General features: G+C 38.7%; 1 protein-coding gene across 3 annotated transcripts in view; it reads left to right on the top strand.

The window, feature by feature from the left end:
• LPP (LIM domain containing preferred translocation partner in lipoma) overlaps positions 1-24775 on the top strand; it is a 685690-nt gene that overhangs the window by 553869 nt on the left and 107046 nt on the right. For all 3 annotated transcript variants that reach the window (XM_082839405.1, XM_082839407.1, XM_082839406.1), the window contains one exon: positions 21292-21461. In XM_082839405.1, the coding sequence (XP_082695531.1) occupies positions 21292-21461 (170 nt within the window). The remainder of the gene's footprint in view (positions 1-21291; positions 21462-24775) is intronic.

Genomic DNA, 24775 nt, shown 5'->3' with positions numbered 1-24775 from the left:
CCTTATTCTACGATGTGGCCTATTCCACATCTTGTGGCAACCTGTTCTCATTTGCTGTTTGTTTTTACTTTTTTTTTTTTTGTGGTATGCGGGCCTCTCACTGTTATGGTCTCTCCCGTTGTGGAGCACATGCTCCGGACGTGCAGGCTCAGCGGCCATGGCTCACGGGCCTAGCCGCTCCGCAGCATGTGGGATCTTCCCGGACCGGGGCACGAACCCGTGTCCCCTGCATCAGCAGGCGGACTCTCAACCACTGCGCCACCAGGGAAGCCCCTTGCTGTTTGTTTTTTTAAAAATTCCAGAGATAAATTGAAATATCTTGTCTGTTGTAACCTTCCTACCCAACGTACATTCTCTTTTTCTTCCCCTTCTCACCTCCCCCACTTTTTGCTGTTATTATTTTTGGTACCTGTATGCTTTTATTTCAGTAGAGTCAGGGACCGCATTTTTGTTCTTAGTCCCACATCTTGATCTGTTTATACGGAAATTAAATTTCATAACAAACAAGCTCTCAGCAATGTTATTCCAAATGAGGATCAGTCACTCAGGGTATCCGCAGACTCTTTGGCAATAACAGTAACAGTAAAGATGGTATTTATAGATGCGCTAGGTGCTTTGCAAAGCTCTTTTTATGCATTGACATGTAATTCCCACAGCAACTCAGCTTAAGTAGGTATGATTATACCTTTTGAAACATATTGAATAATAATATTATTATATAATAAAACATTATATGTGCTTCACCAGGGGAGGAAACTTATGTCCAGATAGGTTAGGCGACTTGCCCAAGGACACACACCAGTAAGTGACAAAGCCAGGTCTTAAAGGCAGATAATATGACTTCAGAAACCTTGCTCCTGAGTGCTCCTTTCTAAATATAGTAATGAGACTGAGACCATCTGGAGAATTTTAGTCTACCCTAGTGGTGAGTTTAAAGCTCTCTATTTTACTGTGGTGCTTTATATAGGTACGAGGGATTCCCATTTCCAAACATAGTCACTTGATAGCATGTGGGCTGCTTTTAATCACAAATGTAAATAGTTTCTTTGTTGATAACACCAGTTTTCTGGTGTCCCCTAACTCTTAACTTTGAACATTTAATTGGATCCCTGGTGCTATGTCTATTTGACTTTTGATATCAAAGTTATATTCATTTTATTCCTTCATTTGGAAATATCAAGACATAATTCCTATAAACCAAGGAGCAATGTACCTTTCAACTCTCACCGTGAGAACATTAACTGGCCTAAATATCAAACTCCTTTCTTGCAAAGACGTGCTGTCCTGATTGTTTAAAAAATTCTCTTAAAAATGGGGGCTTACCACTGTATATACTTATTTGAAGTCTTTCTATCAGGCATAGGCTGGGATCCCATGGAGTACATAAATAAATGTTTTTGCTGTAAAGGTTGTCAAGATCTTATCGTGGGGATCAGTCAACTATATAAATCCCTGTAACACAAACTGAATTAATATGATTGCCTGAAAAGAGCCAAAATTTCTACAATAATATGAAGAAGGGAGATGTTATACTTTGGGAGTATAAAGAAAGGGTTCCTGAATGACCCAACAGAAAAATGGGTCAAAGTTTTAAACAGGCAATTCATAGCAGGGGAATATTGCAGTATTTATTAGAAAGAGAGAAGGAAAGGACTGGTTTCTTGTCGCTTCTGTCAGAAGGCAGCATTTGAGACAGGCTTTGGATAATTATTTATACTTGTGATTGGTGAAAAGGGGTTGCAGGGCATGAAGAAGGTAGGAATAACTTCAGCAAAGACATAGAGGTTGGAAAACATGGAGCAATTGGGAAAAAGAAGTCAGGAGGGAAACATGTAATTCTCTGTAATGTTGAAGGATCTATGCTGGTTCTTAGGAAGTTGTATAGGGATAACTTTCTATATTCCTATAATGGAGGACTTTTCATTTCAAATGGTGTGTCATTGCATGATTCTTTAGAAGATGAATTCTGGGAAACTGGGGTTGGGGTGATAAGATAAATCCAGAAGTTCCTGAAAATCTGTTCTCATCTGATAGAAGAGCCTTGTAACTGAAGATGGGAGTTAGTTACTTCAGGGTCACAAATATTCTTGATAAACCAGGTTGACGTGGATGTAACAGTGTTATCTATCTATAAGCCTACTGAAGACCAGAATTTTTGATAGTCCTTTGAGTTGCCATCATCCTGTCTTTATCTCCTGCTAAAGACCAGAATTGGGAGTAATCCCTTACTCTTGCTTGATAAAACAGTTTGACTGACAACGGTGCCTTTTTATAATAATCTCTGAAAGTTGCTTCTTAGGTCCTCACATGTATCTCACATTTCATAAAGGTAAAAGATCAACGATTATCATTCAATGGCCATCATTGTCTCGAATTTGTTGATACTAAAAAGTAATAAAAAATTTGCCTTTTGCTTCTCAGTCTGAACGCCCACAGAACTCTGCAAGGGTGTTATCTATGTCCATCCAGGGCCAAAATGTATTTCCATATGCACTAACAGACTCTGGAAGGTGATTTCCTCCAGGTTGTCAATAGAGAGCTAATGTAGATGTTAACTCAGGCATCATCAAGCCAATTTGTTTACTAAATGTTGTTTTTGCAATAGGGACTATGGTACCTAATGGGCTATGAGCCTTAATTTGCTCATGATAATAGCCATGAGTAATGGATCTACCTGCGGACTTCCGAGTGTACTCTTGCATTTTAGGAAGAAAAAAGTAATATAGTAACATATTTTATGCTCTGCTACATTCATATTTTCTATTAAAGCGTACTTATCTAAGTCCAATATCTGACATCAATTTTAATAAGGAGAAATTACATTTAATTGTGTCTCTATCCTTTCACATTAATCCATTATGAATATTTTATTCCACAGAGTTAGAAAAATTACATTCACTTATTAGTGAAAAATATTCCTTTATAAGAAGTGCTTCATACTTCAGGCCCTTTAAATATTTCAGGCACAATAAATGGTAAGAAATGAAAAATAAGCCTGAATTCATAGGGTAAGGACCATTTAGAAGTCTTTTGTCTTCAGATTTTGATCATATAAACTTATTTGATATGCTCAGCAGGTTGTAAAATTCATATCTCTATATAGTGATGCATAAGAAATGGCTTCATCGTAATGAAATACTTTTAAATTTGAATCTGTGAGTTGCAAAATGATTATCATCCTTCCCACACCAGGAAAAAAAAAGTGTGTAGTTTTGTTTGTTCTTTTGTTTGTTTAACATCAAAAACCAGGTATTAATTCGATCTCTTGACAGAATGTAAAATCTCTGTGCCGATCATCTACCTCTTCTCAGTTTCCATGACCATACACAATTTTTTTTTTTTAGCAAATAAAACAATTTGAGGGACAATAGTAATATATTTGATAAAATATGTACAAATGTTCTTCTGGAGAGGAAAACAAATAAAAAGGCATTAGTATGTTTCACTGGTATGAACCATCAAAAACAATCAAAATACTAGTTTTTAGTATCCTTATAGAGGAAATTAGTAAAGGAAGTGTGATGCTTTCCTAAACATGCTATTTAAACAAAAAACCTTGAAATTTCGTGGCAAAATTTTATGGAAAAGAAATATAATAGAACCTTCTTCAATGCATTTGGGTCCACTGAGCTAATCAAAATGCACTTTGAATTGGGGAATCCCAGTTGAGAAAAAGAGAGAAAGATTACATAATTTAATTTTAATATTTTTACCTTTATATCTATCCTTGTACCAGTGCTCCTGTCTTAATTAATGTACCTTTAGATCAAATCTTGATATCAGATAACATAAGTCCTCCAACTGTGTTCTTTTTAAAAATTATTTGGACTATTTTGCATTCTTTGCATTTCCATGTAAAATTTACAATCAGTTTACCAATTTCTGCCAATAAAATTGGGGAGAAATGACACCTTAACTTGTCTTCCAATACATGAACATGGCATATTTCTCTCTTTATTTAGATCTTCTTTAATTTCTCTCAGCAATGTCTTATGGTTCTCATTGTAAAGGTCTTACACATGTTTTGGGTCATAGACCTAAATGTCAAAGCTAAATTATAAGACTTTTACAAGAAAACATAGAAAATCCTTATGATGTTTGGGGAAGAAAAGATTTCCTAGAGAAGGTATAAAAAAAAAAACCCACAAGCCAAATGAAAAAAAAAAAACACAATAAATTGTACTTTATAAAAATTTTAAAACTTTGGCTTTTCAAAAACCCCATTTTAAAAATGAAATGAATTTCCAGTCCAAGATCGCAATGTAGGAAGACCCTGAACTCACCTTCTCCCTCAGACGCACTAAATCTATACCTGCATATAGAGCAGTTCCTCCTGAAGAAGAACTGAGAGCTGATTGAGTGGCTTCTGCACAACAAATGATAGAGGGACCACATAGAGACGGGTAGGACAGATAAAGATACAGTACTGACAGGAACCCCACCCTCGATGCAGAAACCTGCAGTGGAAAGGGACATCACTGAGGGGCCTGCACACAGACTCACCCACTCTGAAGCACAGTGAAAAAGGAGCAGTTTAAAGGACACCTAGAGTATACGGGAAAAAAATCCATTTGCTAGCCCCAATGCGTCTGCCAAATGGTCAGGAAACTGCTGGAACTCTCTGGTGTCAGAGGAGCCAGAGAAGCCAGAGAGTGCCATTTTTTGCATTCCCCTTCCACCTTATAGTATTGCAGGAACATGGTTCAGGTGCTCTAGCCTATCTGCTAAGGTCACCCAGCGTGCCCCAAGTCCTAGGATAACCAAGGCAATCCACAGATTCAGTGCAGTCCCTATCAAAATACCCATGGCATTTTTCACAGAATTAGAACAAAAAATTTTAAAATTTGTATGGAAGCACAAAAGGCCCCAAATAGTCAAAGCAATTTTGAGAAAGAAGAAGCTGGAGTTATCACGCTCCCTCATTTCAAACTATACTACAAAGCAAAGGTAATCAAAACAGAATGATATTGGACAAAAACTGACACATAGATCAATGGAACAGAAGAGAGCCCATAAATAAACCCACACTTACATGGTCAATTAATCTATGGAAAGGAGGCAAGAATATAACAATGGGGAAGACAGTCTCTTCAAGAAATGTTTTTGGAGAAACTGGGCAGCTACTTGGAAATGAATGAAACTAGACTACTTTCATATACCATATACAAAAAGAAACTTAAAATGGATTAAAGACTTAAATATAAGACCTGAAACCATAAAACTCTTGGAAAAAAACATAGATAATGCACTCTTTGACATTGGTCTTAGCAGTATTTGGGCAGGGAGGGTGGGTGGGGAATCTGTTTCCTCAGTCAAGGGCAAAAAAAGCAAAAATAAACAAATGGGACTGCATCAAATTAAAAATGTTTGCACAGTGAAGGAAACCATCAACAAAATGAAAAGCAGTTTCATTTTGGGAGAAGATATTTGTAAATGATATTCTTAATATCCAAAATGTATATGGAACTCATACAATTTAATATCAAAAAAAAATCTGATGGAAAAATGGGCGGTGGATATGAATAGACATTTTTTCCAAAGAAGAAATACACATGGCCAATGGGCACATGAAAATATGTTCAGCATCGCTAATCATCAGGGAAATGCAAATCAAAACCACAGTGAGAGATATCACCTCATACCTCTCAGAATGACTATTATCAAAAAGACAAGAAATAATAAGTGTTGGCAAGGATGTGGAGAAAAGGGAACCCTAGAGGACTGTTGGTGAGAACGTATATTAGAACAGCCATTTATGGGAAAAACTATGGAGTTTCCTCAAAAAATTAAAAATAGAACTACCGTACAATCCAGTGATTCCACTTCTGGGTATTTATTCATAGAAAACAAAAACACTAATTCAAAAAGAAATATACACCCTAATTGAAGTATTATTTACAATAGCCAAGATATGGAAGCAACCTATGTGCATCCACAGATGAATGGATAAAAAAGAATGGAATATTATTCAGCCATAAAAAGAGTGAAAGCTTGCCATTTACAATGGCATGGATGGACCTAGAGGGTATTATGCTGAGTGAAATAAGTCAGAAAGAGAAAGACAAATACCATCTGATTTTACCCTCCTCCCTTCTTACGACCATCAGTATATTTTTGGTGGTGAGCATGCTGTAGGGGATACAGATGTAAAAATATAAGGTTGTACACATGAAATTTACATAATTTTGTAAACTAGTGTTACCTCAGTAAATTTTTAATGAAATGACACACCATATATTGGGAGAAAATATGTGCAATATATACGTATCTGACAAAGCACTTGTGTCCAAAATATAGAAAGAACTCTTACTACTCGAAGGCAAACAATTCAATTTAAAAATTGGCAAAATGTTTGAACACACTTATTGAAATAAAATACACAAAACCAATAAGCAAATTAAAAATGTTCCAAACCTTTAGTCTTCAGAGAAGTACAAATTGTGAGGTACCTCTACAAATTGATTAGAATAACTGAGATTTAAAGGAATGACATTACAAAGTGTTAACTAGTAGACGGAGCAACTAGAACTCTCATACATTGCTGGTGAGGATGTAAAATGGTACAACCACTTTGGAAAACACTTCGGTAGTGTCTTAAAGAAATAAAACACATATTTATCATATGACCCAGCATTTTTCCTCCCATATGTTGACCCAAGGGAAATGAAAACATTTTTCCATACAAAGACTTGTACATAAAAATTCATAACAGCTTTATTTGCAATGGCCAAACACTGGAAACAACTCAAATGCCCATCAACAGGTCAAAGAACAAATTGTGCTATATATTTAGAATGGAATGCTACCCATCATTAATAAAAAAGTGAACTACCAGTAAGTACAACGTGGGAAAACCTCACAAACTTTATGCTGAGCGAAATGAGCCAGACCTCTTCCCCTGCCAAAAAAAGTATGTACTATATAATTCAATTTGTATGAAATCATAGAAAAGACAAATTTATAGTGACAGAGAACAGTCAGTGGATTTCTGAAGCTGGGGGAGAGGACCGACTCTAATGGGACACAAGGGAACTTTTCAGAGTAATCAAAATGTTTTAGGACTTGATTATGGTGATAGTTACAAGGGCCGATGAATTTCTTAAAATTTATCAAAATGCACACTTAAAATGAGTTCACTTGTTACATGTAAATTATACCTCAATAAAGTTTATTTTAATAAATAAATAAAATGCATATTTCACCTGTTTTTTGAAATATGCACAAGATATATTTGAGTGAGGGCTGTCAGCTTTGTGTCTGTTGTGTCATTGTGCATAATGTCATAATGTGTCCCCGAAAATTTCCAACCTGGTTGGAAATTGTCAGAGAGCAAGAATTTAAAACCACGTGTGAAATAATGTGAGTGCAGAATCCTTTACAATTTTTAAGCTTTTTTTCCTAATATTTTAAAGTTGCTTATCCATACCTTACTGAATAATTTATTTTTTTTCCCCTAAGTGAAATGTCTCTCTGGAACTTTTCCAAAACATTGTATTTAGATGTTATTTTAAAAAATTAAAACATTTTCACTTTTTTGCTAACTTACATAATAGTTCATTAAATAGCTTAATTGCAATAACAAGTTCAAATGGTATGAGTAGGTTTAGGATCAAATCCAGCTGACTGTGGTAGCAGGTTGGAGCATGAGTCAGGCTGTGCTCATGGCAGTGTTCACTGGTTGTGCAAAAAGACACACGGCTGAGTGGCCACTGGGATGGAAACTGAAGATTGCTAGTTTGTCACACAGTGCCTGACATATAATATATGCTCAATAGCTGCTTAATTTGAATGTTTACCTTCTATATTATATATCATGAGTCTCAAGGATTTGATAGTAAGTGCTCAATAAGTGTTGAATTATTTTCAATTGTACATGGAATTACATGAGTTAAGCCTCTATTCATTTTAGAATTTAGGGCAATTCTATATTAAAAATTGCATTTGGGATGTGCGTTCCACAAGGGCATATCTGCATTACTGCTTTATCAACTATATTGGCCCATAGTAGGTACTCAGTAAACATTTTGTGAAAGCATAATTTTAATGAGTCTTCTGTCTTCTCAGGAGTCTTTTGAACAAGAACGGGTCTAAAACTGATCTCTAATACCTTCCTCCAACTTTTTAAGTTGGAGAGTTTCTCGTGCAAACTTCTTTAACTTAGGAAATTCCTAAAAACTTATTCTGAGGAAGCTGATGGTATAGAGATGAAACTGATAAAGGGGCTCTGGTCATCATCACTCCCCTCCAGTCTTCTTTCTTTTCTCAGGATCTGACATAGCTGAATCCTCAGAACCCTTAAGGTTCTTCGGAGCACACTTTAAAAATATCTAATTCTGGTTCACACTTTATGAAACAGGTACCTGAGGCCCATGGTGGTTAAATGACCTAAGGTCACATAGCTGTGTATGTATGGTAAAACCAACCCATAAGCCCATGTCTTCTGACTTTTATGCTAATATTTTTAAACTGCCTTTCTGTTTCAATTTTGCTGTATCCCATGGATAACATCTTAAACATTTATATTTATTTAAACATTTTTCTTTAATAGAGATCTTCCCTTTTCTTTAAGATACACCATCGCTTCCAATTGTACCACCTGGACCAAGCTAAATTATTCCTCCGTGTCTACACCTTTCAAATATTTATAGACCGTCATCGTGGCACTCCTTAGTCATCCTTCGGCCTCGTTATATGTACATATATAGCTCCTCTAATCTTTCTGTACAAGTCAGTGTCTCTAGTCTCTTCATCATTTGTACCATTCTTCTCTCTAGTGCCTCTAAGAGAACAGTTTGAGGATATTCCAGATGGGAAAAAGTAACCCCAACATGTTGTAACAAGGGGCAGAAAAACACTCTGAATAGATGAAAGGAACAATCTATAGGTTAATTAGTAGTATGGCCACAAATATGTGCACAGTTTTGTTTCAGAAATAAAGCAAGCTGTATTTGTTGTAACTATCTCTTCTTTGAACTTAACAGAATGCTGATAATGCCAGGCTGTGTTTACAGTCCACATTTTTGCTAAAGACCTTCAACTTTGCACTCCCCTTGTGTGGTATCTCTTGCCCAAGACAGAACTACAGATAAAAGCACATAAGCACGAGCCGATGCAGCAACCCATTACTGAGCTTATCTGTTTTTGTGCAGTTTCTGTGGATTTACTTGGTTTCTGGGAGCTCCCTATAAGCCTTAGTAAGGAAGAGCCCTTTACTTATCTCACTAGATAGGAGGCACTTGGGCATTAGTCATCCTGTAAAAATTAAATGTTTACCAAATATGATAATCTAAAAATGGAAACTACATTAGCACAAGAGGAGTCACCAGAAATACTCTGCTGACATAAATAGAACATGCCTATTGCCTGGTGTTCTTGTGTTTTTCTTTTTTTTCTTTTTTTTGAGTTCATAACTTTTGTAGTTTTTCAACAAATTTGGGGTCTTGAAAAGCTGTCCAAAGATGATTATTGAGCTTATTCTCCTTACACTCAGGCAGACTTAATCTAACTTCAGTTTGCATATTCATCTTATAGAATGTATCTTAGAATGAAAAACTGAAGACTGGGAAGGTGCTTAGAAAAACACTTGACAGCTGATTCAGTGTATTCATTTTATAACAGGAGATAGAAAGTATATGTCCAGCCCAGTTACATTAAGGAAATGTTCCATATTTTTCTCAAACTCTGGTATGGTCCAGAAAGTGTTCTTTCAATCCCAACCAGATCCTTCCTGTAGAACTTTCTGTGCCTTTCTCGTGCTGCTCTCCCGTGATCTCACAGGACCATAAGCTTCTGCAAGGTAGAAATGTGATTTCTTGCTCTGTTCTTTTTATAAAACATTGCACTGCACCTCAGAAATGATGATAGCCAGTGGAATTTATTAGAATGGAATTTAAACTTTTCTACCTTTAAACTCAGTGATAGTGCTATTCCGGAGGTGGCAAAGAAGGGTGACTATTTATTTCCTCTCTCACTTAAAGCCAGGTTGTGAAGGGACTTAGTCTCTGAATGAAAGAGGAGAGGGGAAAAGTAGGAACCTTCTCATGTTTTATTCAGATGTTAACAAAGAAAATTGAGAAGTGTGTTTCCTTAAAATTGACACCATTTTTATCCCAAACATTTTGGTAAGTGATAGCAGACAATTGTGCAAGCTTTTTGGGAGAGAGGAATTCTTCCAGGAGCATAGTCCCGGTGGGAAGTATTACCTAAAAGCAATCCGCTAATCGCTTTCAATCTTGCATATTTTCACATACTGTGTGCATACATACATGTATTAATAACTGTTCCCAAGACGTCAGTTCAGCGCTCAGAGAGCTCAGTGTTGCTATGCAAGTGCCAGAGATGGAATCCATGCCGACTGCAGTTTAGCAACGAGGATTTTACAGACACGCAAGGGCGAAGATGGCCTGAGGTCTAAGACTTCACGCCTGGGTGTCCCTCTGAGTTCTGATGTAGCATCATGTGTCAAATATTCACGGCATCCATCTGCCCACTCCACTACGAAGATAAATGGCACTGCCAGCATTTCCAAAAAGCTTAGCTCCTCACAATGTCTCCACTCACATCCAGTACTGCATTCCATCTTGTAGCTTTTGCATAGGAATTCCTTAGAATGTGGTCTCTGGATGCAAGTCCCAGATACATAAATATTTTCTGCTCTATTGTGCATGTGATTTGTATTAATATTCATAACAAAATTTATTTTACAGTGATATGTTTTGAAGGAATTCCTTACATCTTCTTGTCACTTATAATTTAGTGTATATATATTCCTCCCAGTAACACTTTGAGTCACCTAGTTACTTGCCCAAAGTCACAGATATGGTAGTTCTAGGACTAGAACCCAGTTCTTCTAACCACAAATCTGCCACTTATTTCACTCAAGTGTTTCTTAGTCTTAAAAAAATAATAATAATAAATAACAAAATAAAACTGGAAACCTATCAAGTGAATATTGAATGTAACTCAAATGTACAAACCAAATTGATTCAGACCAGCTATGGTCAAACAGAAACCCGAACCTGGCCTTCTTTGGTCCCAAGGTACCTCTGCAGGACCCAGTACCCCACATCCTGCTGCCTTTTTTTCCATTTTCAGAGCATACAGATGTACAAATCCAAAGTATACCAGGTGTTACAGACAGAAATGGAATGATTGTGCTGCTTCAGAGGGTAATGGCGTTAACCTTGTTCTGGAATCATGTAGGAGTCATCCTGTGGACTGCAGTCCCCACACAGTACTTTGAAGTATTGATACAGTGAAACTTTACCTTATGCTCAGGCCACAGCGCCTGCTAGTGGAAAGAAACTAACAGCTGAGGCAGCACACTGGGAAATAGTTTTGTGCAGCTGAAAGCACACTGTACTGAGAGCCTGAAGGCCTGAATTCAGGTCTCACTTGCTGTTGACTTGCTGTAGGATCGTAATCTAGGCGCTGCCTCTGCCTGAGCCTTTGCTTTTTCATCTGTAAATGAGGTTGCACTGGATGGTTTCTAAGTTTTCACACGCTCTTACATTTTAGGACTTTTAAAATCCTCTAACAATGTGTTATGGGCATTTCAGCACTAAGTAGAAAATCCAAAACCCAAGTAAGACTAATTGGCTTCCCTGGGACATGTCAGGTGAGACCATCACCCATCTCTGGGTCCAGCACCATGCAAGCAGGTAACGTGGTCCAGCTCAAAGATCAGTAGTCTTGGGGTCAGATGAACTGAGCTTGAATTCCAACTCTATTATCTACCTTTCAAGTCATGCGCGTGAGTTATTCCTAGGCTAACTCAATTGTTAAAAGAGGATAATTGTCTTATCTGGCTTCTAGTTTTTCTAAGGTTCAAATGAGAACATGGAAATGATGAAGTTTTATGTGAATTTGCAGGGTTACTCTCATTCTTCATATATCAGAAAGCTAAAAGAAGTAGTGTTAATTATAGCTTTCATGTTGCTCTTTTTGGTAGCGTCGGGTAAGAAAGCACATTTACTATTATAAGGCAATATATAAGTATAAGGAGTGCTTGTTAATATTATAAGGAGAAGATTCTGGCTATCTTTAGGCATTGAAATACAGTAGCTTCGGGAACACCTAGTGTTAGGTTTGCTTTTAAATAACCAAAATACATTCGGAGATTTCCCATCAATAAAACTAAAAGTAACATGGCAAACAAAGTTTTTTTCAGCTTTGAGTGGAGGCTGAGGGAAATGCACATTCCCATGAGGGATACCCTAGAGCACATTTTAATCATAAGTCAAAAATAAACGTTGCAGTAGCAGTTTTAACTGTACTAGTAAACACTGATTTTTTTTTTCTGTTAACAGATCAATCATGAAATAAATTTTAAATATAGAAGAATAGATTAAAAATTAAGAGTCGGGATATGAAAATGCCCGTGTGTAAAAATTAAAGTGAAAAGAAATCTTGCTTTAGCCAAAACAGATACTAATATTCCTGTTAGGAATGTTGTAAGGTTTATGCAAGCTTACATCTGCCAGGCCAGATGTTTTTAAGAATTTTGGAATTCTAAAGTCAAAAGCCAGGTTAAAGGACTAGTTAAGTGGGCTTTAAGGCCAGACCGACTGGTCCCCAATTCCAGCTTCAGTAGTTAACTCTGTGGCCTTGGGCAAGCTACCTAATCTCTCTAGGCTGCCATTTCTTATACTATAATGAACATAATGAGAGGACTACGTCATCAGGTTGTTGGAAGAATTACTTGAGATAATATATTTAAATACTTAAAACAGTGCTTGGCACATAATAAGTGCTGAATAAATCTTGATTATCATCACTCTGGGGTCCACAGATTTTTTCAAGATTGGGATTGAATTTCGAGCACTGAATTCTATTAATACCATACTGGTAAATATAAATCTTACGTAACTGCCTCATAGATGCAGCGTCCTCTTACCCGCTCATGGACCACCATCTCTGGTCCTAGTCATAATGAGCTCTTCGTTTTGAAGTTTTCCTCTACCTCCTTAGTTGGAGGGGGAAATAAGCAGGGACTGTACTAGGCACTTTGTAGCTGTTCCCATCATTGAACTTGGTGACCAGGTAGTCAAGGCAGTCATCGTCATGACTTTTTTTTTTTTATTGAAGTATAGTTGATTTACAGTGTTGTGTTAATTTCTGCTGTACAGCAAAGTGATTCAGTTATACATATATATCTATATATATGTATATACATTTTTTAATACTCTTTTCCATTATGGTTTATCATAGGATACTGAATACAGTTCTCTGTGCTGTACAGTAGGACCTTGTTGTTTATCCATTCCTTTTTACAGAGGCTGAGAAAAGGTTACCCCTGTGCACAGGACTTAGCACAGAATAGAGACTCAGTAAGTGCATTAGTGGAGGGGTTGAAAGAATAACTGGATAGATGACTCAACTACTTGTTTTGAAAACAAGGGACTTCAGGATCAGAGAATTTAGGAAACTTGTCCAGGTTCCCATAGCTAGTGCGTCACACGGGCAAGACTCGCAATTCTGTCTGATTGCCTTTATACCATGGAATATGTAATTTTGTTCAAAGGGCACCATGTATTGTATCCCAAACTGCAAAGCAGTATTGTTTTTTGTTTTGCTTGTGTTGTTGCCTGGTTTGGGGCTATGTTTTTACTGCTCCTCCTGAGACTGGAAGTTGTTGTCAGGAAGTAATTTTCCTGACCACTGTGCCTGTTATATTAGTTTAGTGAAGGTTAGGACCAGGGTACATGGTGACCAACTTGCTCCTTCTGCAGTTTCCTAGGATGGAGCTCCTTAGGGCCAGGTCTTTTGGTCCCAAACATCAGTGCTTTCTAAGAACACTCTAGGATGAACTCCGCTTTGTGGAACATGTGAACGCGTGGTTCCCTTTAGAACAGTGGTCCCCAACCCCACTGCGCATTAGCATTGTGACTGTAGGGCCCGCCCCCCAAACCAAATAATCAGAATCTCTGCAAGCAGATTGTGGCCATCAGTATCATTTTAAAAGCGTTCCTAGTGGGAAGCCAGAGTTTGAGATTCAACAAAGGGTAAGGGTTAGGGTTCAACCAAAGGTCTCTGAAGGACCCTTAGCTGTACTGATTTCACCACGTGTAGCTGATTCTGACACTTCACTAAGCTCACCTGAGGCTTGGGGTGTTGGAGAAGTGATGCTTTACTGGCTCCTCTTTCCCTGGGAGTGGGAACACACCCCACTCCTCAGCGATGCCGAAAACATCACAGTTATGATTGAATAATGAGGTGTATTCCTAGAAAACCACAAGCTGATTGAGAAGATGGGCTTTAGAAGTCTGACCTGGTTCCCATCCCAGCCTCACCTCATTTCTACCTTTGAGACCTTGGCCAAGAGACTTAACCCCTGGTTTCTTATCTATCAAATAAGAATAGATAAATGTTGATGGGACTAAACCAGAGAATGCTTGTAGAGAGCTTAAGGCAGTGTCTGACCCAATGGAAAAAATACAGTAATTTTCTTTTATGTTTTTGTTATGCTCCTTCACAATGCAGTGTATTTGAATCAGTGAAACATGCTTGCTTATGCAGTCCTATGTGGGACTTCCCCTCCCAATTTACCTCCTTACCTGAAGGTCCAACCTAAGCAAATACGTGTCTATAAATGAATCACCTCATGGTTAGACTTTGTAATGACCTCCTTTCACCAGGTCACTCGTTTCTCACTCCATTTCATCTGGTCCGTTGCCCAGGCCTCTGTCCACCCATTCCCGAACCATTCTCTCTGATAATTTTTGAGAGTCTGTTTTGTTTTGTTTTCTTGTTACTTAGCTTAATTTCTTATTTTGTACTAAAATGCTTCTTATTTTGTCTCCTTCTGAAAGCTCTACATGTCTGCCGTTGGTTCTAGTGCTATTGTAGTCATTGCTCCTTTTCCTGTTGTCTGCCTATGCACATGTGTGCCTGAGAGAGAGAGAGACAGAATAGAGAAGAGAAGGAGAGGAGAACAGCTATCTGCCCTCTGCTTCTCATGCCCATCCATGTGCCCGTTGAATCTGCAAGCCGTCTCTGCAAGGACCACCTAAGCAATAACAGTGAAGTAGTATAATACAATTATATACACACAAGCAGTGACAAAATTAGATGTGTCCTGCAGTCCAGCTTTTAATATATGTTAAGGATCCCAAGATTCACAGAGCTAAATAGCACTAACCATAGGAGACCGGATACTGGTACAGTATTTAAAGGCAGAGTTCAAGAAAATATATAAAACTCAATTTGATGTATACTGTATACTATGTGGTATCATGATCTTAAATGGCTATCGGTTGACATTCTTTGTGTGTTCTGTATCGTCTAAGGCCACATAGCAGTGCCATATGATAAATTTATTTACAGCACAAAAGAAGCCTGTTCTATAGGAATACTTGTAATTAATATATGTGAACTGCTTTCTCTGGCTTAATGCTGTCAAAGTATTTTATGGTAAAACTTAGCTGATTCTCTTCGTGTATGTTATCAGTGGATGGAAAGCCACTGAAAACTCTTCAAACTAAGACATAAAGAGACAGCTTTAGGGAAATTACTCTTGTTGGTGAAAAGCAAGATATATTATGATGCCACCGAAATTTCTTTTTTTCAGCCAACTCATGGTTAACAGTCTGTCCCCTAACTGTTTTGCGTGCAGATGAGGTCTGTCTGGACGATTCTTGTCAGCTGTTATTCTGACAAGCAGTGCAGAAATAGGCACCCCTTGGAACAGTGGCTTAACTTTCAATCACCTGGAGAGCTTTTAAAAATTCCTATCCTAAGACATCCCACCTCAGACCAATGAAATCAGAATCTCTGGAGCTGGGACCCAGAGACCAGTATTTTTTTTTTTTTTTTTAATTCCCCAGATGATTCCAACATACAGGCAAGGTTGAGAATCACTGTCCTAGGACTTATGCAGCTTAAAAAACAGGTTATCTATTATGCCATGCATTAATACTACGGGGTTTCATAAAGTAAAAGCTTTGGTGATTAGAAAATGCCATCATCCTAGATTTCAGTGAATGTCATATGGACCTGTCACATAAAGAGTACAAACTTGTTCTATGATCTTTTTGTACTTTCAGTGGAAGATAATTTTTGAATCAACTTAATGGAGCCTGTGCTTTAGGAAGATAACTCCAGTGGACACATGTAGGGTAAATTGGAGCAAGCTTTGTTTCTAGGAATAATTTGCTATCAGTTCACTACTCTGATATAACTTTATTGATTCAACTTTTGGAGCAGGACTTTGTTCAGAATATATTTGAAAAGGTGCTTAGTGAGAAAGCTGGTAGATCATACAATTGGCATATAGAGTTTCAAGTCATTATAATATTTAAAGATAGACTATTAATTTTGCTTATGCCAAAAATTCCTGTTACAAGGCAAGTGGCAAGGAGGAGATGGAGACGTATGTGACCTGGCTTTATGTCTGCATAAATGTACTAGTTTGCTTTTGATGTTGAATGATGCACAAGTTTGAGAGTATGTCAACCCCCCATCACCATGCCACCGACTCTCAAAATGACTGGACATTTTTGGTCTCACCTCAGAAACAAGCAGTATCTGCAGAAGAGGGTCTATGGCCTATCGTATTAATGGTGTACTGGTCACAAGAACTTCATTTTTAAATGAAATTTTATTTTCATATTATAAAGAAAATAAATTCACATTACAGAAAGAGAAAGCTGGCACCAGTGGATATGAAGACCCATGTCCCACTACTCCACCTGTCTTGCTTAACTTGTAGATTTGACTGTAACGTCACCCTTCACCCATGCCATTCCTAAAATGACTTGTTCAAAAACTATCTAAACTTCTAGACTTAGCTCAAGTAGTAAGACCACCATAAAGCCTGTCCATTTGTAAGAGGGAGTAAGTCAGAGCTAGTGGAACAATCAGGAAGTCATTGCAATGACCCATGAAAGATAATAAGCCCAATGTGGGCAGCAGACCTGTGATGGAAGAGAAGCATTTCAGAGACTTTGCAGAGGTTGTAATAGTTGTGGGAGTGGGGAAGAAGGAGGGGGAGGGGTGAGAAGAATCCCTGACTGGCTCCACAATCGATACAATGCGTTATCGATATATAACAAACGATAATACATGGACAGGACTTTTTTGGTTCTGGCATCTCAATTCACTGACAAAGTTCCCCCCAGGCTGTCTTAACTCTCTGCCCTTGGATTTTTCTTTTTTTTTTTTTTTTTTTTTTGCGGTACGCGGGCCTCTCACCGCTGTGGCCTCTCCCGTTGCGGAGCACAGGCTCCGGACGCGCAGGCTCAGCGGCCATGGCTCACGGGCCCAGCCGCTCCGCGGCATGTGGGATCTTCCCGGACCGGGGCACGAACTCGTGTCCCCTGCATCGGCAGGCGGACTCTCAACCACTGCGCCACCAGGGAAGCCCTGTCCTTGGATTTTTTAAGTTATGTGCTAAGCTTTGCCAGTGAGCTCCTCATACCATCCCTGGGTCTGAACTTGACCCTGAGCTTCCCACTGGCCCCTAATCAACAATGTTTCCTTCATACTCTGATGCCTCCAAGTCTGGTACCATTCCCCTGGTTTTTCTCGTTTAAAAGCGCTGAGATACTTGTCTCCAAGATGGGCAGCAAGATTGCAGGATGCTTTTAATGATGTGTAGCATGAGCCCCTCTAGGGGCAAGGATGTATTATGCTCTAGTGACTTTCTTTCCATTGTGAATGCCTCCCTAAAAGGTATAGTTTGTACATTTTTGTTAATGTGAAAAGGTAACATTCGGGCATCTTTTCTGTCATGCTGTAGACAGAAAGTGTAGAGAGAGCTATTTTTAATTTTTGTTCTTTGCTCTTTTCTGTGCTTGTGATTTTAAAGGTGCCAGACTGACTGCCCTCGAGCCTGGTGTCCCCGATTTCTCCCAAGAATAGGAAAAATACGGGAGGCAGCAAGCTGGTCATGTCTGGGTCCAGCATATTAGCCTGACCCACTCTGGAAGAATATTCTCCAAAATATGAAGGAAAAGATTGTTCCTTGTGAACACAGTCCATCTGCTTTCATAGCTGAGAGGACAAAACCTTGTTGTCCCACCACCAAGCCACTGCAGAGTTTCTGGATCCAGGAAACCCAGCCACTCTGGAAAAACTAGAATGTTTCTTTCTCTTCCATCCCCACCTGTCAAAATTCCATCCTTTAAGGTTGGACTTAAATGCCTCTTTCTCCACAAAACCTTTCCTGAGCTGTCTCAAGTGTGATGTTCCTCCCACATCTCCAGAGCACTTTCTCAGATGACACCACATTTTGTCATGTGATTGTAGGATGTTATATAGTCTCATAATTGATGTGAAAGGCACTGACGTCACCTAATTCATTTCTGGGTATCATACAGATTACAGTACTGGGCAAAGAGTAGGTACCTGGGGAATGCCCGTTGAATACAATGAGAATTCCAAAGCTTAGCTTTTCATCCTGCCCTTTAGGGCTCTGCTCCAACCTTTCCCTTTAATCAGTGATTGAAATTTTCTCCTAGATCCTCATGGGTAGCTCTCAAACTCTCCATAAACCATGTAGACTCAGCCTCCTGGATTCCGGATATTACACATTGGGCAGCCATGGTCTGGAATCATAATTGCTATCTCTACCTGTCTCATCGACCACCATGACCAATAGTCAATCACATTTGGCCAGAACAAATTTTTTCCAAAGTGTGGTCCACAGATCACTGGTAGTCCCTGATGGAGTATCAAGGAGTCCAGTTTGGTGTCTAGAAAAGGAAAGAGTAATAAATAATTATTTTGTTGACTTGCATTTAATGAATCTGAATTGTAAAACTACAGTATTCACAGGAATCCAATATGCTCTTAATGAATCATCACATTCTTAAAGATTGCATATGTACCACCAGACCTGTGTTGATCGGTGTTGTTTATCCGACGTTCAGTAACATTGCCATTAAGCTCACAGTATTTTCATGTCATTAGTATGTTTTTTTTTCTACTGCTGCGAAACCTACATTTTTTTTTTTATCATTACTATATTACCCTATTTCTTCAGTTTGGCAAAATAGATCAGTGATTTGAGTATGATTCTTTGAAAGTAGAAAAAATAGTAATAAAGATAATCCCATAAATACCACTTTAGATTAATATTACAAATGTAAACATTAGTGAAGACAATTCAGTATAAATATTGGAAATGAATCTATATACACTGGGATGAATGTGATTATTTTGCACAAGCAGTTGAAAAAGAAAATTTGGAATGCTGTGATGATGATGATGTAATTTTTTAAATTATATTTTATGGATCGGTGATCCATTCGCCTATATTTTATGGATTGGGGATCCATTCGCCTGTAATTCCCAATATGTTGTTTGTAGTGAAATGTTGTCAGATAGTGACATGAAGCTCTCAGACTTTTAGCATCCTTTTCAAACATAGTATAGTGAACTTTCTAGTAAATCAATGTGTTTTTTTCTGAATAATCACAAAATAGTGCCATATGAAAATCCTAATTTTGATACTAAAGGCAATGAGAGTCTAAAATTTTAAAGCACGTTTCTAAGGTTGTACATCTTTTACTAAAAAACAGACACAAGTTCACTCTTGGATAGAAGTTTGTAAATCAAGCCACAAAGTTTATTACAAACATTTATTTTATAAAAGTTTATCAAATGTCAAGAATATGATGTCAAGACTTAATAAAAATATCAACTATGGTGGAAGTGGCTCAGTTTCCAAAAGTTTGACTCTTTCTTCAGCGCTTGATATTTCTCTTTCTTTAGGGGGGAAATGTTCTATAGTTTGGGCTATATTTTAAAGATGCATTCAAATTCTGCAACAAAATGTACAGAAATACTTTCCAGGGCCAGTGCAAGAGAGGATTAGAAACACATTTGCCTCTTTTCTCCCAAGTTGAAACATTTAAACCTCCTCCCTTCTAGGTGTGAAATAGTCGTCAATCCAATGTGATGGAGGGCTGAGGGCAGCCTTTAGTGAGAAATCTCTCCATAGTGTCAGCTCTGTGTTCAATCCTGATACACAGAACTAGGCAGAAGCAAGACAGCAGAATGGTTAGGACCATCGACACTGAAGCTAGACTGCTTGGGCTAGAAGGTAGTCAGCCACTTATGTAACCCAGTTTCCTCACCTGTAAAATAGGGATACTAATAGTACTTGTCACACAGGTTGTTGTGAATATGAAATGAGTTAATATACGTAAAGCACATAGAAAATGCCTGACCTATAGGAAGCACTAGTTTTGCTAAAGCTTATCTGTAAAAGCCTGCCGATTCTTGCTGACGTTCCCAGTGACTTGTAATTACTTGTTAAAACTTTTTACCTTCGTAGAAATAAAGAGTAAGAAGGGAAACTGAATGCGGCTCTGACCTCTGGCTCAAGATTCCCATGGTGAAGCCAGCTATGGATACAGACTGCAGCCAGCACAATGCCTCTCAATGACATAAATTTTTTTTTTTTTGTAAATTACATGCTAATGTTATTATTCAAATTTTAATGCAGTTTTTTTTTAACCTAAACACAGTGTCCATATGTGGTCAGAAGCCCCACAAATCAATTTAATCATGCTGAAAATTTGCAGAACACTGGGCTGGACAGGGACAACCTAGGCCATGAGGGACTCAAAATCCTACAGTCTGTGGAACTGTTGCATGATTAAGGGATATTCAAACTATAAACAGACTTGGAGGCAATGCTGATCTGTAATATCTTAAAGGGTGTCAAGTGTAAGTGATGAGACTTATTTCTTGAGGCCCTAAAGGACAGAACTGGGACTATTGGGTAACAGAATGAGGAGGCATTCCGGCTCAATACGAGAACACTTTCTAGCCGTCAGCGCTATCTGGAAATAAAAGGGACTACTTTTTTATCTGCCTGTCACTGAGGGCTGGATGCAGAGGTTTTGCAAGCCAGGCTTTTGTGGAAGGAGTTGAAGTTTGAGTTTGGACCCAGTTCCCTCACAGTCTAGCTGGACACATAGTCTGTCCAAGGAGAAAGACTTTTCTAGATTATGCCTTCCACTCCTACCATCCTGACTCATGTTCCTCTTAATTTGTGTGTGAGATTAGAGGCAGAGCACTGGCCTCAACATCAGGAGACCTGAGTTCTACTCAGTCACTCTCCGTGGGACCTTGGCTGTGAGGGTCAACTTCTCAACTGATTCGTAAAATCCCCATCATGCTGGCCTCATGGGGGCTGCAGCGGTCATCCTGCCTCATGATGGTGATGGCGGCGGTGGTGATCCCACCTGCTGTTGACATTACAGATGTGCTGTCCCCACCACGCATTGTCTTCTTTAGAAGGACTGAAGGTGTTCTGAACAGTCAACCCCTTTTTTCTTTCAGGCCGCTGTGCTCGCTGTGGGGAAAATGTAGTAGGGGAAGGGACAGGATGCACTGCCATGGATCAGGTCTTCCACGTGGATTGTTTTACCTGCATCGTCTGTAACAACAAGCTCCGAGGGCAGCCCTTCTATGCGGTGGAGAAGAAAGCCTACTGTGAGCCCTGCTACATCGTAAGTTCAGATTTGGTCCTCAGGTACTTTACAAAGATGACTTGGTTGGCAAAATGCCAGTCACTCTAGCTCAAACGTAGCCATCAGATCTTTGCTTCTCATCAGATTTCAAAATATGCATGTGTGTAAATTGGTATATCTTAATTTTTATCCATACGCCCCCTGTTCATATGAGGTCAAAGGGTGCATTAGATAGGGCTACCATTCAATTAGTGGCCTGCCAGAAAGATCATCACCCTGTGGCTTACAAGCATATATGTACAAGCTAGCACGTTGCCCCTTAAAGCATCAGAAGGTTTCCCAAGTAGCAGCGTCACACCACTTCTTATTAGATCTCACTCCGTATTTGATGTCGTATTTGTAGAGAAACGTTGCACGGCCTTGGGACTTGTGAGTGGTCTTTCAAACTCCTGGGTCCTTTGAATCACCTTTTTTCTACCCAGAATTTCTCTTACCTGCCATACTCAGCAGGTTTTCATGATGCAGTTAGAGAAACTATTATAGAGTACCTTAAAGGGAAATAAATAGTCATGCTGACTGAGCTAATAATTGTCTCCTTTTTTTAAATACACAACTATATTTTAATAACATAGCTGGGTGACTAAAAAATACTCATAGTCACATTATCTTAGCTGTTTGTCAGGCTACTGAAATCTACACGTTAAGCTATCTTCTGATAGAGCAGTTTGGTAAAAGAACATAAATTTTTTTAATCTAAAGTAAATTTCCTTTCTATCCTTCTACACGATTTTATCTCTCTGTTGAACACTTGTCAGTGGAAAAAGTAGTGCTTTTTTGCAAACCCACACAAGAGGCATGATTTGGCCCTCAGCACCCCTGGCATTCCAACATAAGAGAAACCTTGGGTGGGAAGTATTGGAAGTTATACACATAGCTTTGCAGAGCCCCGAGGTTCAGGTTTATTGCAGAAGTTTCTGGCCTCACTGGGACTTTCCCATAACCTGAAAGCTCAAACTCATTGCAGCCCTGGAATCTGTAGCATTGATCTGAAATTTCTTCAAGATTAAGATCTTGCAGGATTAAATATTGTTTTGCATCTCTTAAGTTCAATTTTATTTCATTTTCCTCCCCAAGGGCAACTTGGCCACATATAACATCATTATAGTACCACACAATGTTGGAGCTGGAAAAAGAAAGCTTAATATCATTTGTCTAACTCCTCTCTTTAGAAGTGAGAATACAGGGACTTCCCTGGTGGCACAGTGGTTAAGAATCCGCCTGCCAATGCAGGAGACATGGGTTCGAGGCCTGGTCCAGGAAGATCCCACATGCCGCGGAGCAACTAAGCCCGTGCACCACAACTACTGAGCCTGCTCTCTAGAGCACGCGAGCCACAACTGCTGAGCCAATGTGCCACAACTGCTGAAGCCCGCAAGCCTGGAGCCTGTGCTCCTCAACAAAAAAAGCCACCACAATGAGAAGCCCGCACACCGCAACGAAGAGTAGCCCCCGCTCGCTGCAACTAGAGAAAGCCTGCATGCAGCAACAAAGACCCAATGCAGGCAAAAATGAATAAATAAATTTATAAAAAAAAAAAAAAAGAAGTGAGAATACACAGAGAGGAAGAAAATGACTTATTTTATTAGTGTCAAAGCCAGGATTAAATTCAGGTGGTCACGCTAGTCTCGTATTTGGTGCAGACACCGCAAAGCTTTAGTTCATCCAGAACATAAACACACCACAAGGCTTTAGTTTATCCAGAACATAAACACAAACACAGTGATATCCCGTTGCTTTGGAAGGGACAATTACATATCAGGGAAAGTCTAGTGAACAAAAGTATGCCTCTTTAGGAAGTAAAAATGTTTCAAATATCACTCTTAGAAATCTTTGTTGAATGAGAAAATTGCAAAATTCCCTGCCTTTGTAAACAGACTGTGTGGCTTGTCGTTCACACTGATCTAGGACCACAGGGAATTTATTTATTACAGTGAGCTCAGCAGAGCCTCGAGAAGCAACTATGACTGTTCGTCCATACACTAAGTGACCACAGAATACACTGGTTTTTGTAATTCTTGTGTCTATTTTTCACCCTTTTTTTCCCCATTTATTTTATTTATTTTTTTTTTTACATCTTTATTGGAGTATAATTGCTTTACAATGGTGTGTTAGTTTCTTCTTTATAACAAAGTGAATCAGTTATACATATACATATATCCCCATATCTCTTCCCTCTTGCGTCTCCCTCCCTCCCACCCTCCCTATCCCACCCCTCTAGGTGGTCACAAAGCACCGAGCTGATCTCCCTGTGCCATGCGGCTGCTTCCCACTAGCTATCTACCTTACGTTTGGTAGTGTATAGATGTCCATGCCACTCTCTCACTTTCTCACAGCTTACCCTTCCCCCTCCCCATGTCCTCAAGTCCATTCTCTAGTAGGTCTGTGTCTTTATTCCTGTCTTGCCCCTAGGTTCTTCATGACTTTTTTTTTTTCTTAAATTCCATATATATGTGTTAGCATACGGTATTTGTCTTTCTCTTTCTGACTGACTTCACTCTGTATGACAGACTCTAGGTCTATCCACCTCATTACAAATAGCTCAATTTTGTTTCTTTTTATGGCTGAGTAATATTCCATTGTATATATTTGCCACATCTTCTTTATCCATTCATCCAATGATGGACACTTAGGTTGTATCCATCTCTGGGCTATTGTAAATAGAGCGGCAATGAACATTTTGGTACATCACTCTTTTTGAATTATAGTTTTCTCAGGGTATATGCCCAGTAGTGGGATTGCTGGGTCATATGGTAGTTCTATTTGTAGTTTTTTAAGGAACCTCCATACTGTTCTCCATAGTGTCTGTACAATTCACATTCCCACCAGCAGTACAAGAGGGTTCCCTTTTCTCCACACCCTCTCCAGCATTTATTGTTTCTAGATTTTTTGATGATGGCCATTCTGACTGGTGTGAGATGATATCTCATTGTAGTTTTGATTTGCATTTCTCTAATGATTAATGATGTTGAGCATTCTTTCATGTGTTTGTTGGCAGTCTGTATATCTTCTTTGGAGAAATGTCTATTTAGGTCTTCTGCCCATTTTTGGATTGGGTTGTTTGTTTTTTTTTGTGATTGAGCTGCATGAGCTGTTTATATATTTTGGAGATTAATCCTTTGTCAGTTGCTCCATTTGCAATGGGAGAAAAATATTTTCTCCCATTCTGAGAGTTGTCTTTTGGTCTTGTTTATGGTTTCCTTTGCTGTGCAAAAGCTTTGAAGTTTCATTAGGTCCCATTTGTTTATTTTTATTTTTCTTTTAATTTCTCTAGGAGGTGGGTCATAAAGGATCTT

The sequence above is a fragment of the Leucopleurus acutus genome (assembly GCF_964270905.1).
Source record: "Leucopleurus acutus genome assembly, chromosome: 5".
NCBI classification, from domain to species: Eukaryota; Metazoa; Chordata; class Mammalia; order Artiodactyla; family Delphinidae; genus Leucopleurus; species Leucopleurus acutus.
This window is presented reverse-complemented; position numbering and strand designations above follow the sequence as displayed.